Source organism: Osmia bicornis, chromosome 6, assembly GCF_907164935.1.
Source record: "Osmia bicornis bicornis chromosome 6, iOsmBic2.1, whole genome shotgun sequence".
NCBI classification, from domain to species: Eukaryota; Metazoa; Arthropoda; class Insecta; order Hymenoptera; family Megachilidae; genus Osmia; species Osmia bicornis.
Window position 1 is genome coordinate 7,670,120 of NC_060221.1, and position 20,976 is coordinate 7,691,095.

At 38.9% G+C, this 20,976-nt stretch overlaps 1 protein-coding gene across 7 annotated transcripts in view; it reads right to left on the reverse strand.

Annotated features, from left to right (window-relative positions):
* The window catches only part of LOC114871957 (cuticlin-4), a 32,247-nt gene that overhangs the window by 7,248 nt on the left and 4,023 nt on the right, over positions 1-20,976 (reverse strand). The window contains exons 1-4 of one of the 7 annotated variants that reach the window (XM_029178604.2): positions 10,578-11,184; positions 10,195-10,500; positions 9,799-10,118; positions 3,671-3,755 (exon numbers count right to left, since the gene is read on the reverse strand). In XM_029178604.2, the coding sequence (XP_029034437.2) occupies positions 3,671-3,739 (69 nt within the window). In that variant the 5' untranslated portion in view covers positions 3,740-3,755; positions 9,799-10,118; positions 10,195-10,500; positions 10,578-11,184. Of the gene's footprint in view, positions 1-3,670; positions 3,756-4,997; positions 5,311-9,798; positions 10,119-10,194; positions 11,185-20,976 lie in introns of those variants that run through there. The other 6 variants (XM_029178606.2, XM_029178605.2, XM_029178607.2 and 3 more) reach the window with 6 other exon arrangements.

The window sequence follows — 20,976 nt, forward strand, 5'->3', positions numbered from 1 at the left end:
ATGTTTAAATTTGAAATTGTGTTTAGAACGATCGGAATTCTCATATTCGGAAGATTCCAATAACTTTCAATCTCTTCCCTCCGAAAAGTAATCAATAACTTATGCTAAGAACTATTTTAATTCAAGTTCTTCTCTGGTAAAGTTATAAGAGAACTTTCAAACTTCTGCAAATAATCTCTTCTCGAATGAAAGAAGGAAACAGCAGTGAATTTGCGAGCATGCCCCGAGGAAAATAATTAACTCGGATATTTTGCCAAAGAAAAGATGACACCAGGAAGATCTGCAATCTCATTACAGCAAAATAGATACGTACTCTCTTCTATGTCCAAAGAAACCGGCTTTGTGATGGTGTTTTTGAAACGTTTTAATAAAGAAACTCGAAGCAACTTTCTGATAAGCAAAGCAGCTTGTTCCTACCGGAAGCAACCTCTGATAGTGTTGCATTCTCTCTCTGAAATTTTGTAAATATTATAACGAAAGGTTCTTGTACTTTAAATATGAAAATAATTTTGGTTGTATGATCCAGGCATGGATATCAAGTAATGTAATATGTTGTGACCCAGATAAACCAGTTCAAGATGCGACGTACTTCCTTAAGCCGCTACTACATGGCTCGATTTCAATTACACATTTAACCCTAATCAAGGAACCCTATCCAAAAAAAAACGTGGATCAGCAAAATATCCAGTTTAGATTTTTATTTTAATAGTCTTAGCGTTTCAATGAATTTGAATTCAATGGGCAGAGATGACACTGTAAAACGAAAAGATAGTATGCTCTGCAAAGGCAATTAGCAACACGACCCCTTTCGATTTTTTTTCTCTCTAACAACGAGCCTACTGTTACGTGTCACAGAAACAGAATACGTGGGACCGTTTTGCGTTAAAAGTCTCGGAAGATCTGTAGCGAAAGAAGTGAAGACGAGGCAAGCCGAACCGAGCCGAGCCGAGCTGAGACGGGTCAAAACGGAACGGGACGGGACGGCACGAGGACAGGGCGAGACGTTTTCTCAGGAAAGAAAGCTGACGATGGAAAAGAAGTCAATCCATGGGCTGGAACTCGACTAGAGTCTGACCCGCTATATATCGTCTGTTCTGTTAGCGATAGAGAAAGAGAGTCAGATGGCCAAGGGTGGGGAGCAGAGATCAAGAAACGTGGTAAAGAACGAGAAAGGAAGAAAGAAGATCGTCTAGAGAGTATAGTCGAAAGAGGACATCGTGTCCGGCGCGATGACCTACTATCTTCGCTTCGCTTACTCGACTCTTGTATAGTTAACATTGGATACACCATAGTTACACTTGCAGATACACCTTGCACGTATCTATAGAGTGTCACATAAGATAGAGAAGAGAAGCATAGGGAAAGAATTCTTGAGATCTAAAAGGAAGGATAGAAAAGCGAATAGTAAATGGAGAAATAAATTTCTAAGCCCCTATTTCGTTTCTTACTGGGGTAAGATTTGGGAACCTTAAATTTCAAAGCTCAACGTTCAAGTACCGTGCGTCGCCGACTTTCCGGACGGATCCTTGGTATCTTTAGGGAAGCATAGCGTGAAGATCCTTGGCATCCAAAAATATTTTAATCACACTTTGCCCGTTCACATTTGTCATACGATAAAATTCATCAATATTTATATTTAAAATACACAGTATTTAACGAGCAAACCGAATACCAGTCTCAAAACAAATAATCGAACGAATTCACCAGTAAAAATTGCAAATTCCATAAAACGTTTGTTAAAACAACTCCATCTGTTATATCGTCGAGAGCATACCATCCACATTTAAAACAATAAATGAAAAAAAAAACTTTCATTAATTAAACTTCAAATGTGCCTATACTCCAAAAAGCGGTGCGAGTTCTCGAGCAAATTAATTGCATTTATTCTGGTTTTTGTAGTTACGAGAATATCGGGAAACTCATTGGCTCGTGAAGCGTAGAATTACCGCCTACAAACTGCGATACATTTACGGTTACAACGTGTAAACATGATGCGGCAAACACATATTTTCTTTCATTCCATTCTTTTTCTGCAACAGACAAACTGCTGTACGTGTAAACAAATTTTAGAGGTACGGTTGAAAATAAATTCAACGCCTCGTATACGAAATATCGATTGGCATCGCGTGTACGGGCAAATTAAACGATAAAACTGTCAAGATTAACATGATTCGGCAATAAAATCAATGATACACGATTGTAATTTTCAATCGAATACAGGTGTGTAATTAAACAGGCAGCAAATCTAATTGTAAGAGCCAGACTGTAATTGTGCTTTACTGTAATTTAAATCGTTTATGCAGTCATCTTTATCAAGCTTTAATTTTGAAATTGACATGGTGTAAGTACCATTTTGCACGACTTTTATGTCATCAAATCATATCAGATTTCCTGTGTTTCAAAATGAATCATTTGACGCGTAGCAACCTTAGGTTTTCCTCTTATTGGCAATCAGCCATTTTATGCTCAGAACATGAATGAAGCTTCTGTGTAACCATCGTCGTCAAGTTTGAAACTTCAAATTGATCTGCCAAAAGCACCATTTTGTAACAATGGACCTCGAACACTTCGAAACCCGCGACATTTCACGATCACTTCCAATTGTAAACGACAAAAATCACAAGGTTTCAATTATTTTGATATAGAAAGAGAAGAAGAAAAAGGCCGCTGGATTCTCTTGCGCCAGACGGTTCAGGGTGGTAACCGTTTCATTGAGACTTTTACTTCGAAGCGATCAGCGTCACAGCAGACGACAATATGTAGCACAAGGAAGGCCTGTGGCTACGTTGATTCCTCTTAAGCATTAACGTCGCGTTGTTTCTCGGCCAACACAACACGTGTGCCCCGGGAATAGCGGTCCAACCGGAGGACGTTTAGGTATCAATGAAACACGCGTTCGTTCTTTGTCCCCTCCCTTTCAAGAGGACACTCTGCATTTTGTTAACGGTTATGAAAATGCTTAACGGGACGATCGAACCTTTCGATCTTCAAAAATTTCGACGATGTTGATCGTAGCTTGAAGATTCATATTGGGCAACTGAAAGGTTCACGCTAGCTCGCCATCGTTTAACCCCTTCTCTGGATTATGGCAGATGACATTTAAATTTCCACGAGGATCTATTAGGTACCCATATTTCTGAAGAAAACAAATAAGGGTTGTTGAAATTTTGTTTCCGCTTCATGAAAAATTGCTTGACATAAAACTCTGTTTTATTTGAGAATGGGTCAAAAAAAGCACAGGTACATGGAACATTGCGTAAATAGATTCACCTGTTTCACGCAGTACGGAATAACGGTCAACGTACCAGCCGTCTGTCACTTTAAGCGACCAGAACAGTCACTAAGTGACTGGTGATCAACCATACGTTTGACGGTAAATTGGAGCTTAGAAAATGATCCGATAATTGATTGACTGTAACCAGTACTTACGAAAACGGAACAGCTGATTGTCAGGGTTTAGAATCATCGATACAATAGCGTATACTCGTTTCTGTATTACTTGGAGTAATTGGATAGTCGTTGGTCAAAAATGAGAGTGGAAGTACCGTTATGAAATTTGCACTTCTTGTAATTATTTTCATAGGTATACTTAATTAATTTGAATACCATTTCGAGAAAGATAATGATAGTTTATACTCGCGAACACAAATTAATTGGAGACTTTACTCACAGCTAATAGCAAAGGCAGCAACAAGATTAAAGTTGTCTTCCGTATACTCCGCCGCGTCCTCTCCATCATGCGAGTGTCCTCTCTGCTATAAAAGAAAAAAGGAGAGGCTGTTTTAGTCATGAATCTTCCTTTTATTCAAAAACGAAAAAAGAAGCTATCATGTAACAAGAGCGTGTTTAAAAACTCAAATCTTCTCCGTCACTAGAAAATAGTCGCATAATTCCCAGTTAGTAGAACATTGAAGAGATCGAAAATCGATGGAACAACATTCTTGTCGTCAGTCGAGCAGTACATTCGCTGTCTGAAGCAATAAACATCTAAACTGTACCTAGAAAGTCGAACTTCTTAATTAAAAGCCGGTTGGATAGGACGTTGTTCAAAGAAAAAGTTCAACCCCTCCGCTTCCGGGAAATTCAATTCCAACGAGATTCAAAGTCCCTCGCAGAGGGCTTCATTTCTCTTGGAATTGGCTAGGAGATGAAGTTTCAAGAAAAACGAAGGGACAAAAAGAAAAAATTAAATTCCGTGGCTAGCGGGAAGACATAAGATAGAATTCAAGCGCAGAACACTGATGAAACTTGTATACTTCGAACAGAAAGCAAACAGTAAATACGAACAAATATGGTATTAACGTACCAACGGATGGGTTGTCGAACACTCAACAACAACTACAAATTCTGACAATTGTTTTAGTAATATTTTCCTGGGAGAATAATTAATAGATTATATTTTCTTGCAGACACTATTCACAATTTCTATTTGAAAATAACTTGACATTGACTGTCATATAAAAATGTTACACAAAGGTAAGCTCGTAAAGAATACGAAAAGCACAAATTATACAATTTCATTCATAATAATATTTTTGAAGAATACCATTTATTTGATATCTAATTGAAATTAGCAATATCATAACGTGGATCATGCCTGATTACAGGTGAAACAGGTAGAAAGACAAAGGTATTTCGATGCACTTTTGCCACACAACAAAATTAGAAACACTACGGATGATCACCAACGTCTTTTAGTTTGGAAATTGCACCATCTTCGAAATATCGATTCGATTAAAATTGTACACGGTTACAGGCAGCTCCAAAAATAAAAACCATAGCGCGCACCTTTTCGAAGTAGGGGAGAAATTCGTATTAAAAATAAATACGATCGGTTTACCAGAAGAAGAGCAAACTATCGAGCAACGAGGAATTTTCCACTGGTTAACAATTCATTATACAAATCTATCGATACAAAATCTCGGCTCCGCCATCGAAGGGTTAATAGACACCTTCTAATAAAGAATAAATATAAATTAAAAGAAAAATTGAAGCACCTTTCTTTTGAATCCTTGTTCTCGTCTTCTAGAAGTATACACACTGTGTTATCGTTTCAAAGATTCTCCAATAATCTTTGAAACCTTTCTATGTCTCTATTTTTTTATTCACCCCCGTTCGAGCACACGAAATAAACCCGGCAACTCGCGCGTCGTCAGTTGTTCGTCATTGGGCCCGACAGCGTGACCGTTTTTCCTTCTTTTCCGAAAAGAAAAAAAAAAGAAACTGTTTGCCTGTCTACCGCGAGTCGACGGGGCCCAACGGTGGCTACCTTGGCCGACGGGGACTGACTGTAGGTGCAAGCCAGGCTCGTCTCGGCCACGAGCCACGTCCCAGTGACCTACTGACGATCTCGATCGTCCGTGCTGTACACTCGCCCCCCCTCCTCCTCCTCTCTTCAACTACTCTTTTCAACTCTTTCCGCCTTCTACGTAAAGTTAAGTCTTGAAACAGGCCTACCGTGCTTACTTGCTTCGATCGTTCCCCACCTTCCCAAACCTTCCATTCCCTTCGTCAGATCGCTGCCCGTTCTCTGCCACCGTTTCCATTCCGCCTTTTTCTCTTTCCGTCTGTTTCACAGACTTCCTTTATCAACCAGCTGGAGCGAAAGATGTTGTTGCTTGGCCACAGGTGAAAGACTGTCGGATCGAGGCGCGAGACTCATTAAAATGAGATGAGAGAAAGAGATGGAGAGACGCGTTTATTTCGGCGCTCGTTGTTCATCCAAGTTCAGGAAGTTGAGGAAATGTTTCCGGCGATTTTTCAGATACTGTTCCTTTTTTTAATTTTTCTGGTAGGATAAACAGGAGGCTACGTTGAGGCTCGCAGTGGAAACGGACATATTTAGTCAGACATATTGGTGCTTTACTTATTAACAGTTCATTGTCAAATTTAAGTTTGTAAATTAATATTTTATATTATTTATATAAAATTGATATTTTTCAAAAGCTATTTGTCTCATAACAAATGTCCCTTTTATGAATCTATTATTGTCTCTTTTAATAATATATACTATTATTATCATAATAGCACTCCCATTCAGTTTTTCATTTCTAAACCCATTAATAAATACAAACGGCAAGTTATACTCTATGGTATCAGTTTGGAATAACTGCGAGGTGGAAAAGGATATCCTCCATTAGAAAGATGAAATGCCGCCCTTAACGTACGCCCGTACTTTCCTTTTCGCTTCTCGAAATAGCAATGCAAACCTGAATTTGCGTAACACCGCGACCGATAAGAACGCGACTAGAAAAGCTAACCGCCAGTCTGACCTAGATTTCTCACCCGCATGCTGCTAACTCGTCCAACCGGAAGTGGTTTATACCACTCGTTATACGCAGGGATAACGCCGAACAGTAGATAATACGTGAAAGTGCGAGTGAGCATTTCTCCTTCGTTTTCTTTTTTTTTTGACGTTTTGTTATTGCATATGTAATTGCAACATTTCATGTCCTTAAGGGAGTTTTCTTTTCAGAAAGATGACATAAAAGAGCATAGCACTTACGACATGTCAATTCACTTTATATTCACGTTTGATAAATTTGTATATCAGATAAGCATTCACTTTTTCTTGTATTATGCATTTTAGAAAGAAGGTTTCAAATTTTCATTTCATAATCAAATGTAAGAGATTCCATGAGAATGACCCAATAAAGAATCATGAAGAATCTCTGTATCAACACAAAGAGTAATTAGATTCCATGTGAAGAAACGAAGTTTTAATTATTCGTTCGAAAGTTATCGTAGACTTAATCGTTACAATAAATACGAAGTATAAATTGTTTATTTAAATACAAATGTCGAACTTTCGAGTGGATGATGGTACACTATGGTCGAACAGAAGAAAACATTTATGCTGAAATAACAGATGCAGATCGTAAAATGGATCCGGTAGAAAGGTGGGCTATTAGGAGAAAGCGGCCCCAAAAATTAATCTTTCGACTTGGCGCCACTTGGTAGCTCATCAAAAAATTATGGACACATGGTATCCTAGAATTTTGTTCTGCATACCCCAAATCTTTATCTGGTTAGTCATGTGGCAGAATGAAAAGAAAAAAAAACAGGTCCATTCGTTTGACACGAGGATCGTCTCGATGTATGTATGTTTTAAATTTACATACGTGCCCACGGTATTGAAATCTTAACCTATTTCGTCCTGGTATTTCTGCCTAGTCAGAGTTTGTTTAAGCTACGAAAGTATGTTTCCGATTATATTATTTTAATAGGCATCGCATCGGTCAATAAAACCTTCTGTGAAGAATGTTGTATTTCCTGTTATCAATGTGTAATTTCTATTTTAGGAATCAGAGAATACCATTGGAAGAAAAAGCATGCGAAGATTTCCTATCTGTTTTCCACGACAATGGTGTAATAATGAGACTACGAGTTTCCTGTAACTTTTCGTGTTCCGATTGAAGGAAACCACAAAAAAGTTTTGTACGATTGTCGAGACAAATATGCGAACGATCTGAGAATCTGTTAACAAAAAACCGGAGGAAATCGCTCGGTTGAATACAATGAATCGGCATTTCTTCCGCTCCAGGAATACATTTTCTCCAATTACCGTGGCAGTAATTCGCACACCTTTATCCGGAGAAATGGAGGATGAATGCAGTGCGTGTCGAGAACGTGTCGTTTTATATCTCACGTCCTAAATACGACGCGTAGACGCCGAGAAAAATGACACCCAATGGAATCGAGTTCACGAAAGGCACCCAACGTACAGTCAACTCGAAGTCGGTTTCAAATCGACAGCCGTTCAATATGGAGGGGTCATCATTGGCCGACATCACAAATTTAGTATACTCACGATCAAATATTCAAAGAAGAGGACAAATTCGAAAACGTAGAAAGTCTAATATCGTTTGTTAATGTACTTATGGTGTACCAAATTAAAACTTAAGATTTTATCGAAATGGGTATGGTTTCTATAAGAAGAACGATCTAAAATCAAGGTCTGGGGTCGGGTTCTCGCCCTGGGCGCTGAAGCGTTTCGTATACGTCACTGGAGGAAACGAGATGGTAGCAAGAGTCCCAATTTCCTCGTCACGGAAATCAGATATGGCGAGGCGGCTTCCTCCTCGTATTTTTTCCTTCTTCTTCTCGTGTCGTTGTTATTAGTATATGCAACGACCGGTGGTGCAACCCTTTGTCCAGACCGAGGCGTGACAGGTGTGAGCACGTGACGTAACGAGGTACCGTTATACGGGCAGACCAGGTGAAACCCCATAAGCATAGCAGCCGGACGTGGTGCGGAACAACCACGATGGGACAGTGTTGCGCGAAATTCTGCCCTCTGCTGTGAAAGTGACGCGGACGAAAGAATGTGAAGGTAAAAAAAAAGGAGGAAAGAAAAAATAAGAAAAAAATGGTCCGAGCATGCTAATGGTTACGCTGTTCCACTTATCGAAGGAAAGTTAATGATAGAACGTGTGGTATTTCGGAAAGTGTAACCCCATGAAAAGTTGATTTTTCAAATTCACGAGAAGAAATCTCTTTCGTGGAAGAAGAAATTTATCTGATTAGAAATTTTTCACGGAGATACGAAACGGTTTTCTTTCTTTCTTTCTTTCTTTTTTCTCGTCACGGCTTTTCCTTCTTTGCAGTTTTCCTGCTAATACGAAGCAGAAAGCGGGAAATTAAGGCAACGTCGCCCTGCAGAAAATTGATCTCGCGTGGACACGAGCGGTTGCTCAGAAACTTTCACGAATATTCGTCTCGCTTGTTAAAGGGAGGAACCTCGATCCTCGAGAAAATGCTTTCGATGGTATTCCTGCTGATTCCATGAAATTATCCAACATCCCAACCGCTACGAAATGATTACACAGCGGTACCAGCATTTCGCCTTTGCTTTTCAACCGAACACTGATGAGATTGTTGAGATACTAATTAATAGCTTCATTAATAATCAAAAATTAGTATAATGTATTGCAACAAATAAAAAAAGTTTTCTGCTGAAAACAAAGAATCTAAAATGAAAAACAGAACCTAATTCTCCTACGAAAAACATTGGATTAAATTTTAATATGAAGTTCATTAAGAGTGGAAGAAAGGTTTCTATATTTCCTCGGAAGTCGACCATTGGACTTGATTAGGCTTCTAAATCGTTGGCCATTTATCGCGAAACACATCTTGCATATAGTTAGATCGGATACGATCGCGGAGGTAACTCGTGAAATTCAGAATGAATCCATCCTTTTTTCACCGAGTATGCTTGTAGTCTACCTTTCTCTGTTCGTCATCGTTCGTTCGAGGATCTTTCTCTGCCTACACGCGGCCTTATTCTCGACATAGACCCGGAGAAGGAAGGACGCCTCGAAGAGAGACGTGAGAACGCTGACACACTGACTCGCTACCCCACATACCCTTTTGCCTTCTCAACGTGTATTCAGAGGACCGGGAGTGGGGACAAGAAGGAAGTTACGAAGCAACGAACACATCCGTCTGGAGCATCTTCCCAAAAAATTTGACATTTCTACCGAAAACCTAAATTTAACACTTTAATAGCCGATGATTTAAGCATCTGGACTTTTTTCCTGATAAATGTTCATTTGATCAAAAGTCCCATAAAAGAAAGGTTGTGGTCATTTTTGTATGCGAAAATAATGGAAAACGTAGAAGATACTCTTCTTCGAAGGATCCCTGTTCGTCTCTGAGATCAGAAAAACACAAAACCTCCAATAATTGTTCACACGTATCGCAAAGAAACAAAAAAGGTTTCGAATTAACACCTTTACAATTATACACCACCATGCAAACGTAAGGTCGATTATCACTGATCACAACGTCGTCACAAACCTTTTTCTCTTCGTTTTTCTTCCTTCGACGACAGGGTAGCTGGATTATAATCCTATTGGCACACACACTTGGCACTTATGATTCGATGGTCGCAGCTCGGTTTTCTTCGACGTCGTTCACAAAGGCTGACGAAAGAAATGAACGAAAGGGAATCGCGGGTGCCGATAGGTCGATTAATAGAAACGTAACGGACGACACACGCCGACGAGTTAGTTCGTTGTGAGCTCACCAGAAACGAAACGCAGCCTATATACTCTCCCCTCTCGGGGTCGTCAGCTTTCACCAAAAACCCTTGCCAGTCTTGTCGATTCGCTCGTCACCTGGTGAAAAAGAAGAATTCAAATTCTTTGACGTATTTTCCAGAAACAAAAGAAAGAATTCGTCGAAAGAACTCACCGAAGAATCGAATCGACGAGTTTCGATAAAGATTGAAGGTTCCACGTTTCATCCCCTGTTTGTGTTTCACTTTCTACAGGGTGGATGGAACATCAAAATGATCTGGCAATTGGCATCAGATTTTTCCTTAAACATCGTTCTATGTATCCAGAAATTGCAAAAAGTTGTGAAAACTTTCAAGATGACCTCGATGGAAAGCAGACATCTGCTGGTTAGATCCGTTTTTGATCGTGGCCGGTGCTTTGTTAGGTGTGGGTTAGGTTAGGTGGTAAACTTTCTTTTTTTCTTAATCATCAGCCGAGAGAGCTACAATGAGACGTAAACGGAGCGAGGTTGAATCACGACATTAGTTGGAGACTGACGCACGGTCTCGGTCTGCCTACTGTGAATACCGGAAGTCCAGTCGAGACCGGATATCAGCGAAAGTTCTCGCCAACTTCTCGAGATCGTCGAGATATTAGTAGAAAAATGCCTTCGACCTCTTTCTGTCCTCTTCAAATGATTTGCACAAAGGTTTTTTGTTACTTGACCCCATTTTCGAGTGGAGGCATTTTTACATTTCAATGAAACTTGCTGAAGAATGGATTGGTACAACCTTTTGTCGAGTTGACCCATATAGATATCACTACGAAATCTTAACATTTTCCAGCTGTAACGAAAACATTTTAAAAATGCTGTTCAATTAAATTAATTCGCACATTCTGCATATTTTACCAGTTTTGAATTATTCAATTTTTGATCATGTTATTTGCAATTCATAGAGAGTTTTTGAACGCTAACTTCGTACATCTCCTCTCCCCCTTTCTCTACTCGGATACCGGAAGTAGAGCGGTGTTAAGATAGCAAGCGAAAGTTTTCGACCGGTAACCTTATAAACAGGACACTTTTGGTTACGTAGCTTTCGTGTGCTGTCTTGTGTCATCAGAAAAATCTAGATCCTCGGTCAGCATTTTCTAATTAATTAAAGTTTCAAGTGAAAATGCCGCAGGCGACAAAGATACTAATCGCGTGAAATCAAAGGAACAGTACAAAAGAAAGCTGTACGCGAACCGTTCATATTAATGCGAAAGAAAAGTACCTGTTGTTTTAATCGTGTAAATACAGAAAATAATTTAAAAAATGATCACGTCACGTGAAGGATAACGATAGTAGAAGCGTAACCGAAAGCGAACCGATAAATCTCGAAATATTGTCTTTCTACCTATTCCCCGGGGAAATTACAAGGATTCGTGGATCGCAAATCGGATTCTAATTAGCGCGCATTCCGTACAACCGGCCCGGTTAATTTCTCCGGATCCCGCCTCCACGCGGTTCCGATTCCGGAAGAAAGCTAAGCGAACGAATTTAGCCTCGGTTGAAACGGTGAAATTGCGCAATTTTTCCACGACCATTGACGTCAGCGGCCATTCACGAGAGCCGCGTTCGGCTTTCACACGGATCTTGCTTTGTCGTACGATTGCGTGCAACCAAGGCTTCCCTTAGTTCAAAGAAATTGCAGGGGAATTTCCTAGGGTTATCCTAGGATTCTTTCAGATATTAAACGTGAATGATCTGCGGTATTTCTGGAAATAAATGGATGATAATAAGGATGATTACTAAGCACTCACTTTTTATTGACCAGTCTCAGCAAAAGCTCGATACCGTTATTGAGGCATCCAATCAATGAAACAATTAAGTCTATCGAGATTGCATTCTAGTCTCTGGGATTTCATGAACTAAATTGTTTTCCGATCATGTACAATCCAATGGATACGCGTGGATTTGTTTTGTTTCTATTATTGAGAGAGAAAAGCTGTCTTTAAGAAGAATTCAATAAAATTAATAAAATAATACTAACAAGCATAATACCGTTTTTAACAATCGAACATTTGGAAAGGGTGCAAAAGATTGGATCTATTTTTGAGATGATTTAACATTTTCGAGACATCGGTACAACCGTACGTGTAAGAATCCAATTGAATCGCGCGTTTGACCGATTTCTTGGCTCGAATCGACGGCGAATCGTAGGAATTCAAGGAGTGTTGATTCGCAGTCAATTTTCGTGGCGGTAGTTTCGATCGGTCATATCGAGTTAAGTCGAACGGAGGATTTTAGTTCTGGCACACTTTCGACTGCCAAAACCGCATCGGGAACATCATGGGTCCTCACCGCGCCCATGAAATTAACATTACAAATTTGCCAGCTCGATGCACTCTTCGGAACAGATACAATATGTATTTGATTTGTAATAATAATAGCTAACTCAGTATTAAAGATCTTTGTTAATTGTTTATTATAATAATAAATGATAAAATGATATATTACTATTAGTATCAATATTATAATCATGAATGGCTATTTCTCCTTAATTCACTCACTGAAATTTAGATAAGTTAATTGAAAATTGATTCGCGTGATTTTATCAATTACTAACCACGAAAATTATTACTGATCTTTCTGAAAATTTGAAATCAATGAAGACTTAACGAGAATTTAAAGAGGTAACCGATGATGTTATGCAAAAACGGATTAACCCACATAGTGAGTCGTGTATCATCTTGAAAGAAGCATCGAGAAAAGTGGTACACCAACGTTGCAATCAATAACATAAACGTCAAGAAAGTTGTATTAATGGACATCGATGGAATCGAAAAACAGAAACTTATATAATTATGCAAAATACATATTTATGATCGTGTAAGAAGTCCATTGATTCCATTGATTCAGATATAACTTAATATCAAAGTGGAATACAGTTGTTGGCAAAAGGAAGCGTAACGAAAGGGTTAAAGTATTGGAACGTCTGGCACGGCAACCGAGAAGAATTTATTTCCACTCGCGATAATTACAATCGTGATCGCGTGGAAAGCGTCTCTGTATACGTTCGTGTACACCTCGCACGAGGTCGTCAGGGTGAAAAGAGGAAAGAAAGTTAGCGATTCGGTGACCCAAAAAATTGTCGAAGGTATCGGTACGACACGAATGACTTCGCTGCAAGGCCTACGCCCACGAAAAACCGATTGTCTTCGTGACATTGCGACGTCTGTTTGGCTGCACAATCGCGCTAACGATCAGGCAATTGGGTACATCCAGGTGTGCCCTCTTTTCCAATGTACGTATCGCCGGTGGCCAATCGGGGGATGCTCAATTAGCCAGTTAATAAACTGTACGCGACTTTTTTTCCCGTTTCCGATGAGCATCGCAATTAGTTGACGAACGCCCGTCTCACAGATTTTACATGCCGGGAGAAAGTTGGCTCAAGGTGAACCGCGACCATGAAATAATGACTAGTTTCTTTGTAACGTGTACTGGGCATTAACACTTGAAAGACATGGCAACATCTGTATACGTTCGTTTTTGCATACGAAACGTTCGACCCCCATCGTGATTATTAGACCGTTATATTCGAGAAATACGATTTATTTAATAAGAAGAAAAATTTCGTGATAACGAACACGTACTGGCCCACAGAGCTCGTTCAAATGGAGTGAAAGTTGTGCTCGTTTGTCGCAATTGACGAACCTTTCTCGAAATTTCATCGCGTTTCTTGTTCACCTTCGCGTTTAAATCGCTTTGTAACGTTGCATTACTTGCAGGCGTTTCTCTTTGCGGGCCCAAATTCGCCCAACATCCTTTCTGAATGCACCAAAACCACAAATCGACGTAATTTATCAAAACCACCATGTAATTACGACAATCGGTATCATTTATATAAACCGTAGAACATCCGATAAAATATCAAGAATTTGAGTAACTTAAAAATTATACTTCAAATTATTCGTAAGAAATTTATGAAAATTCTATTAATGAAAAGTGCTTTAACACTTAAGTTAAATCGTAGGTTTATTGTTTTGGAAACTGGTGGGGTTTCAAAATCGAAAAGAGGAGAAGAAAAAAGGAAAGCATGTAGATACAGGATCTTAGTGTGTCAGTGTGCCTATATGCTAATCACGCGAAGAACGGTTTAAACCTGGACGTTTCAGCGCCGATGGCGCCGTGTTACTCGAAGAATGCTTGAATAAGCTCCGCTTTTAACGCTTTTAGCGAGCCAATAAACCAATCCTACGTTCACGACCATACGAATTGCAAACGAGCCATTAGAACGCACCATTTTCACGCACGGACATTAGATCGTTCCATAGCAAATGGCGGATTTCGAAACGAAGAAAGTCTGACACGATTTTATGACATCAAAATATCGGAGGGTTCTTAAAATCAGCCAAGAAATTATAAATTAAATGCTGACTGATTTACACGTTTGTTTTTTACAATGCAGTTTGTAGAGCAATGCGGAAGGGTTTCTGAAATGACCCGATGACATCCATCGAGTGGCCATGGTCTCGTTAAGTCACCGATCCCAGTGCTCACTTTCACCTCCTACACGTGAATTTTCTGTTCCAACCAGCCTCCCACCAATTGACAATGACTCACTACCGGACCTTTAGCTACTTACTTTCTCGTGCGGATGCAATTTTGAAATAATTCTTTACGATTGTACGACGTGAATGGTGAACAGCACACGCAGTATTCTCTTACTCTCGTTTTTCACTTTTCTTACTCATCGTCTTGCATACCAATGCCTTCAGTTCCGGCACTCCTAATACGGACGAAAGATTAATATCGATTGAATGGGCTACATCACTCTCGTTCACCCCGTGCCATTTCTCTTTACATCATCTTCTATTTTTCTTCTCTATATGTACATAAGCTTCTTTACTCTTCGTAAATGCTCTATTCTTTCTTTGATCTTACTCAATAGTTATTTATGAACTAAAGATGTTTTTATGAAAGATTGATGATGAAATAGAATTAGCATAGATATGCTACAAATGCTGATTTATGCTACTTTCATCTTATCAAACCGTGTAATAATTATTGATATTGAAAATCTAATAAATGAGGCAGAAAGAAATTTAGTATTCATTTTGTTCAATTTTAATAACTTTCCTGTCTAATAGATATTATTCAGTCGGAAGTTTCTCGATAGAAGATAAAATTGCAAGAATGATTCATAAACGAAATCAGAGGCACGCTATCGAAAAGTTTACGCTTTCCTTTCGCATTCTTAAACGTCTTCGTCCTTTAATCCTTTGAAGCAAGGCCACGCCCCTGAACTCACTTTCACCGGCTGCATTCTATGCATCCGGTATCGTCGAGATACTACACGTAAATAGAATAACGGATATAACACGAATCAGGATTCTGTGGCTCGCCTTTCACCCTGTATACTACTCAGTCAGTCCCATTTTTGTAAAACATTAAAAAGAAAGTTATCCAGTGTGAAAAACACAGTAAAACCCTAGCGAATTTTTGTAAATTAAAATAATAAATATTAACAATTTATTTGTAATGAAATTTTGTAAAGCAAGAGATATTGTTTTCATGAGGTATTCAGGAGTTATGGATACATTTATGTAGCAATAATCGACGATTATTAGGGGCACACATTGTCCCGTTTATTCCCCGACATCCGCTTTTAAATAACGGATATAAGAATGCCACGGTCGCCGAGTTTTGCGTTAACGTTTAATTATTTATTCACTGGATGCTCTTAACGAGGTAGACCGGACACTGTTAGTAATTATTCACGCCCGTTCGAAACGTTTCCCTGACGGTTCAAGACTTTCTTAACTGTTTCCCTGGTTTTTCAATCATTTTTTCATCATTTTTATGACTACTTTTCCTTCGTGCCATCGGTAACATCTCATGGAGGAATTCAGATATAGTGAAACTTACAGGGGAAATAATAATACGTTACTATCCCATAAGTAGCAATCAACAACTTGGCACAATATTAAAGTGATAATTAATGCACAAAGTGTCTTAGAAGAACTATCTGCACCGCTGATACAGTAGCTATAATAAAATATATTAAGACAGATGAAAAGATATCTAAAATGATCATAACATAATCGTTATGTCTTTTTTGAAAATCATTGATAATATGTTACAAACAACACTTGTCGGTATTTTACATTCCTCAAGTTTCTAATCGCTGCCTTTCAAGTGAATCTATTTCTCCATTGACATTACAAATTGCAGTTATAATTAATGAAACATAACCCGATTTTATCATCGCTAACTCGCGTATAGCTTCACTGTAATTAAGATGATATAAATTCTTAGAGAATGCGAGGAGGATTTTCCGCTCGTGCTATAAAACAGCCATGATTTCACCAACGGCCCACTAGGTCGTCGTATTCGCTAACAATAGAGCGGAGCGTTGCGCTTTTCTCCATGTGGAATTCGAGTTGCGTCATGGCCGCTCGAAAAGAATCGCAAGAGAATCCACTTCTTGGCTGCTTTCGCGAAGCCGCATCCGGAATCAATCGACAATACGTAAACAGGATACGAGCACTGACTCATCTGATCATTAGACCTGTTTCTAGACTAACTGGCTGCCCGGTTGAGCGACCGGGCAGCTCCTGCCCTATGGCTCGCCCTCCAGCACCCATCAGGGTGCAAGCGATTCTGATTAAAATTCGACACTATCATCTGAGTCTGGTTCAAAATCGATGTTTCAACTGAAATAACTCAATCTTCTACATAAAAGGAATCAGTGTATTACTCGTATGTGTTTTTTAATGATTTAACCAGCTTTTGTTTAGGAATACCGTGAATCCATTCACCGGTGGCTAATTACAAGAGCACTGTGATGGAATGGTGATGGTAAAGTGACTTGCTAAAATTTAATCTACTGCGGCCAGTGAGGAGAACGCTCTGATTCCTCAAGTAATTAGAACATAGCGATCGACGAGCTCTGCTTCTGAACAAGATACGAAAATGAAGTTCGCTGCATAACCGAAAAGAAGAAACGTTTGCAAGAAAGAAAAGGAGCTAACGAATGACAAAAAACAAAGTAATAACTAGCAGAGATACTGAAGATGCAAGTTATCTGACGAAATGAGAAAGTTTGGTTGTTTTTTAGAACAGATATTAAAGAAACAATAAATGAAAGTAGACTTTAATTAATTTTCTTTCTTATTATTAGTGATACTACATTAATCCTAATGACTAAAGCAGGGGAGGTGATAGTCTTCTAAAATTGAATATGCAAAAATGCAATTACGTTTCCTAATGAATATTAACCATCTTCAATTTTTATAAAGTGTTTCTTAAAATTTGTTCAAACGTACGTAACGCGACCAATGCACGGTTCGTATACACGGTTTATGGATCGTGGCCCATACTCGGATGCGATGCATACTCGGCCAATGGAACGTCCCAAATAATACTTTTAGTTGCACATCCTACACGTATGTACGAGGATTCAGAAAATCTCTCGTCATCTTGATGATTTAGATAAGAAACCATCAAACTACATTTCCAACATCATCAGCAAGTCATAAACACTTTTAGCAAATCAAATGATTTCTTCTTTCTAACATTTCATTTATCTTCATTTACATAAATGAGAGTAAAGAAAATATTTGTTCGTATTTCTTCAGGAAAAATAAATTTGTCAAATTTTTCTACAAAACTAAAACATTTCACACGAACGAGATTGCATCGACAAGATAAATGGTCTTGGAAAAAATATCCCTTCCAAATGGCTTGCAATTCCAGCAGATGTCGTAAATAATCCAAACACCAGGATTACCAAATCCGATGGAGGAGAATGCACGACATACAGAACTGTCGTAATTAAGGATTATTAACAGCCATTACTTACGCGCGAGCAGGAGACGCAATCATCCAGATTAATAGGAATGATAATGGACGCGAAATCTTGTTCAAGAAAAAGTTTGCAAACCAGGTAGCTGGCTATTTGAGGAAATTGTGTAGTTTACGTTTAGGAAGACCGGTACTCGAGTCTGTGAAGAAGAAGAAGGTGGAAGGTGGCACACAGCTACGTAGCATTAAAGGTTCGTTCACATTGGTACAAGATATTGAAGAAATCATTGATATCAATGAGCAGGCATAGTGGGAGGATCTATAGTACCTATATGCAAGGGTCCTTGGTATCTCTAGAGAAGGATGGTGCGAGGGTATACGGTTTCTACGTGCAAGGACCTTGGTATCTCTAGGGAAGCATAGAGCGACGTTCCTAGGTATGTCTAGGAAAGCATAGGATCATTGATCATTGTTTAAATGAGCCTAGAGGGGTTGAAAACCCGTTTTGCCGTTCTCCAGCTTTCGGTGTAGAAGAGCGCGATTGCGCTAAAAATAAAATCCATTCCCCAGCAGCTACCACCCTCCAAGTGTTTGGATCCGGAAGACTCGACACTTGTCTCTTCGTCGGTGTAAGGAATGTTGATATTGGGACGAAAAAGCTAACCTAAGTGGGTTAGCGACTACACCCACTAGGCGCCTTACGCCCGTTGGGAAAGTCTTTGAGAAATGAGAGATGAGATCCTTGGTACCTTTAGGACTCTAGGGAAGCACAGTAAGAAGAACCTTGGTACCTCTAGGACAGCTTCCTGTTAATGTCCTTGATATCTCTAAAGAAGAATGATGCAAGAATTTTTGGTATCTCTAGGGAAGTATAGCGCGAGGATTCTTAGTGCCTCTAGGGAAGCATCATGTGTGTAGTATGTTAAACGTCTGTTGATATGAAGAGAGCTTAAGCCATGGCAATGTTGAACGCACGAACAACGCCATGAGGAGAAAGTTTCGAAGGCAGGAAGTGAAGTAGGCCACGACTTTGACCGCTCGCAAGGTCCATACTCCCAAGGTACGCCACTTCGTGGATGTTTCCAGCGTGCAAAGACCGATTCGACTTCGTTTCAGCTTGTCTCTCCTGCCAGGAGGAATGAAGCGGCCTGTCGTTTTGCCGATCGTTTTCGTACGGTTAACAGGGACATCGTTTTCTTACGAGTCTGAACACGTGCCAAACATCTAGGTGATTCGTATGCCTTTACTAAATGATCGATCGATCGTGAATAAGAAGAAAAAAGAAAAAGAAACGAGTCATCATTTTCAATCGATGCTTTCGCGCAATAAGAAAGAATTTATTCCATAAGTAAACATTGCAATTACGACCAGTTGGAACTGGACCAACTGTGAAGAAAACGAGCAAAACGATCGTGTTCGAGTATTTGAAAGGTTCGTTTCTCTCTTCGGAACGGTACACGCCATTTTGACGTCATATATGTACAATGTACATACCAGCGTCGCTTATAAAAGTATGATCAATTTCTCTGCTTTTATCCTTAGAAATATTGCTTCCTATTGTGTTTATAGAACATACATGGAAACTCGTGTTCTGGATCATCTGATGTCGGATCAATCGTGACCCATACCTACGAAATGTATTCAACGATGCTTCAAGTAAAATTTGATTCGCGTTTATAGAGTGAAGAATACGAGATAAATGGTACAAATACAAAATACTGACATTTACTACTTGCTACCTTAACTACTTGTTAACTTCAGCCCTCATCTTCAGAGTACACAGAGTACCGTAATATACGATGGAACGTGATGACAACAAATACATCACAATAAACAAACAATTAATAATCACGACGAGTACATAATCGACTGCATAATTTTTAGTACCTACGTTGGAGAAAGCGAAAAGCTAAACGGGAAAGGGCATAGCAACGACTGGAATTATTAATAAGGTTATCTCTTACGTCATTGTACTCTTTGTACACTCTAAGAAATTTTATTGGAATTTTGTACTGTGTTATATGTCAATCGAAGCGTCCTTTTATTTTCTACAAAAAAGTATTAGGGTACTTGCATCAAAAATATATTTTTTGAATTAACCCATTTTCGACTCAAGTGTCTTTGTTTGATGTATAAAAAACTATATGATTCCATTCTAGAAAAATGAAGATGATCTTGAAATCTTTGAAACGCCTCCACTTTTGTAAACCAGGTGATGCTCCATTCGACACCATTTAATTTTACCTCATAAAATATTTTTCTATTTTCCATCATTTTAGAAATATATATTTACCCAGTTGCATGAGACTCTGTATTGTTGCACGTAATTCTATTGCAGACGAATGTATCCTACGTAATATTGTAGAATATATTGTATGCAATCCTGTCACTCTAATACGATGTACGAAGAATGTTATATGACAGAGTTACGTTTGTAAAATTTAGGAAACATGCAGACATATATTACACCATGGTTACGAGTGAATTGAATCCTTTGAAACGAACAGTTTCACCGTGAAACAAAATGAAAAATACACAAAGAAGCACATGGACAATAATGCACATCTGCTATATTACAATTATGATAATTGCAATGAAGAATTGAAAGGTTATAATAATACGCAAATCTTTGAAGTTGCGTGAGATTGTTGTGGTTATTAATAAGTTTCATTTTTGAATAAGTCGTGTAAACAGCGCCATTTCCAAGATCCCTTGCCAAAACGCGAGGTGACATTGCACAATTAGTCACGCTAACTTAACCTAAGTATGCGTGAACTCCGTCGAAGATATTGGCCAATATGAATGGTACGAAGTATTAATAGAAGTATTCGAAGTTAAGTCGAACAGGAATAGCAAATAGATGCTTGGTAGCGGTGTTTTCCAGGTTGAAAAGCAACCTTGACCCACTGAAGCGGCCACGTGGAGTTGGGTCAAGCTACACCGACTGATCAAATAATTGTCTGTTAAATTATCTCTTAGAACTGAAGATTACAGTGATTCAAAATTCATAATCAGCATTTACATTCTGGTAAATTGAAACAAATTCAGATAATCACAGGATTATGAACAACCACAACTTCTTTATTGATGGAAGTGTTTGAAAAAACATGACGGACCTTTTATATCCATATGATACATTGACCGACAGTATGTACCATGGTTTAACAAAAAGACCGCCGAATTTCCAGC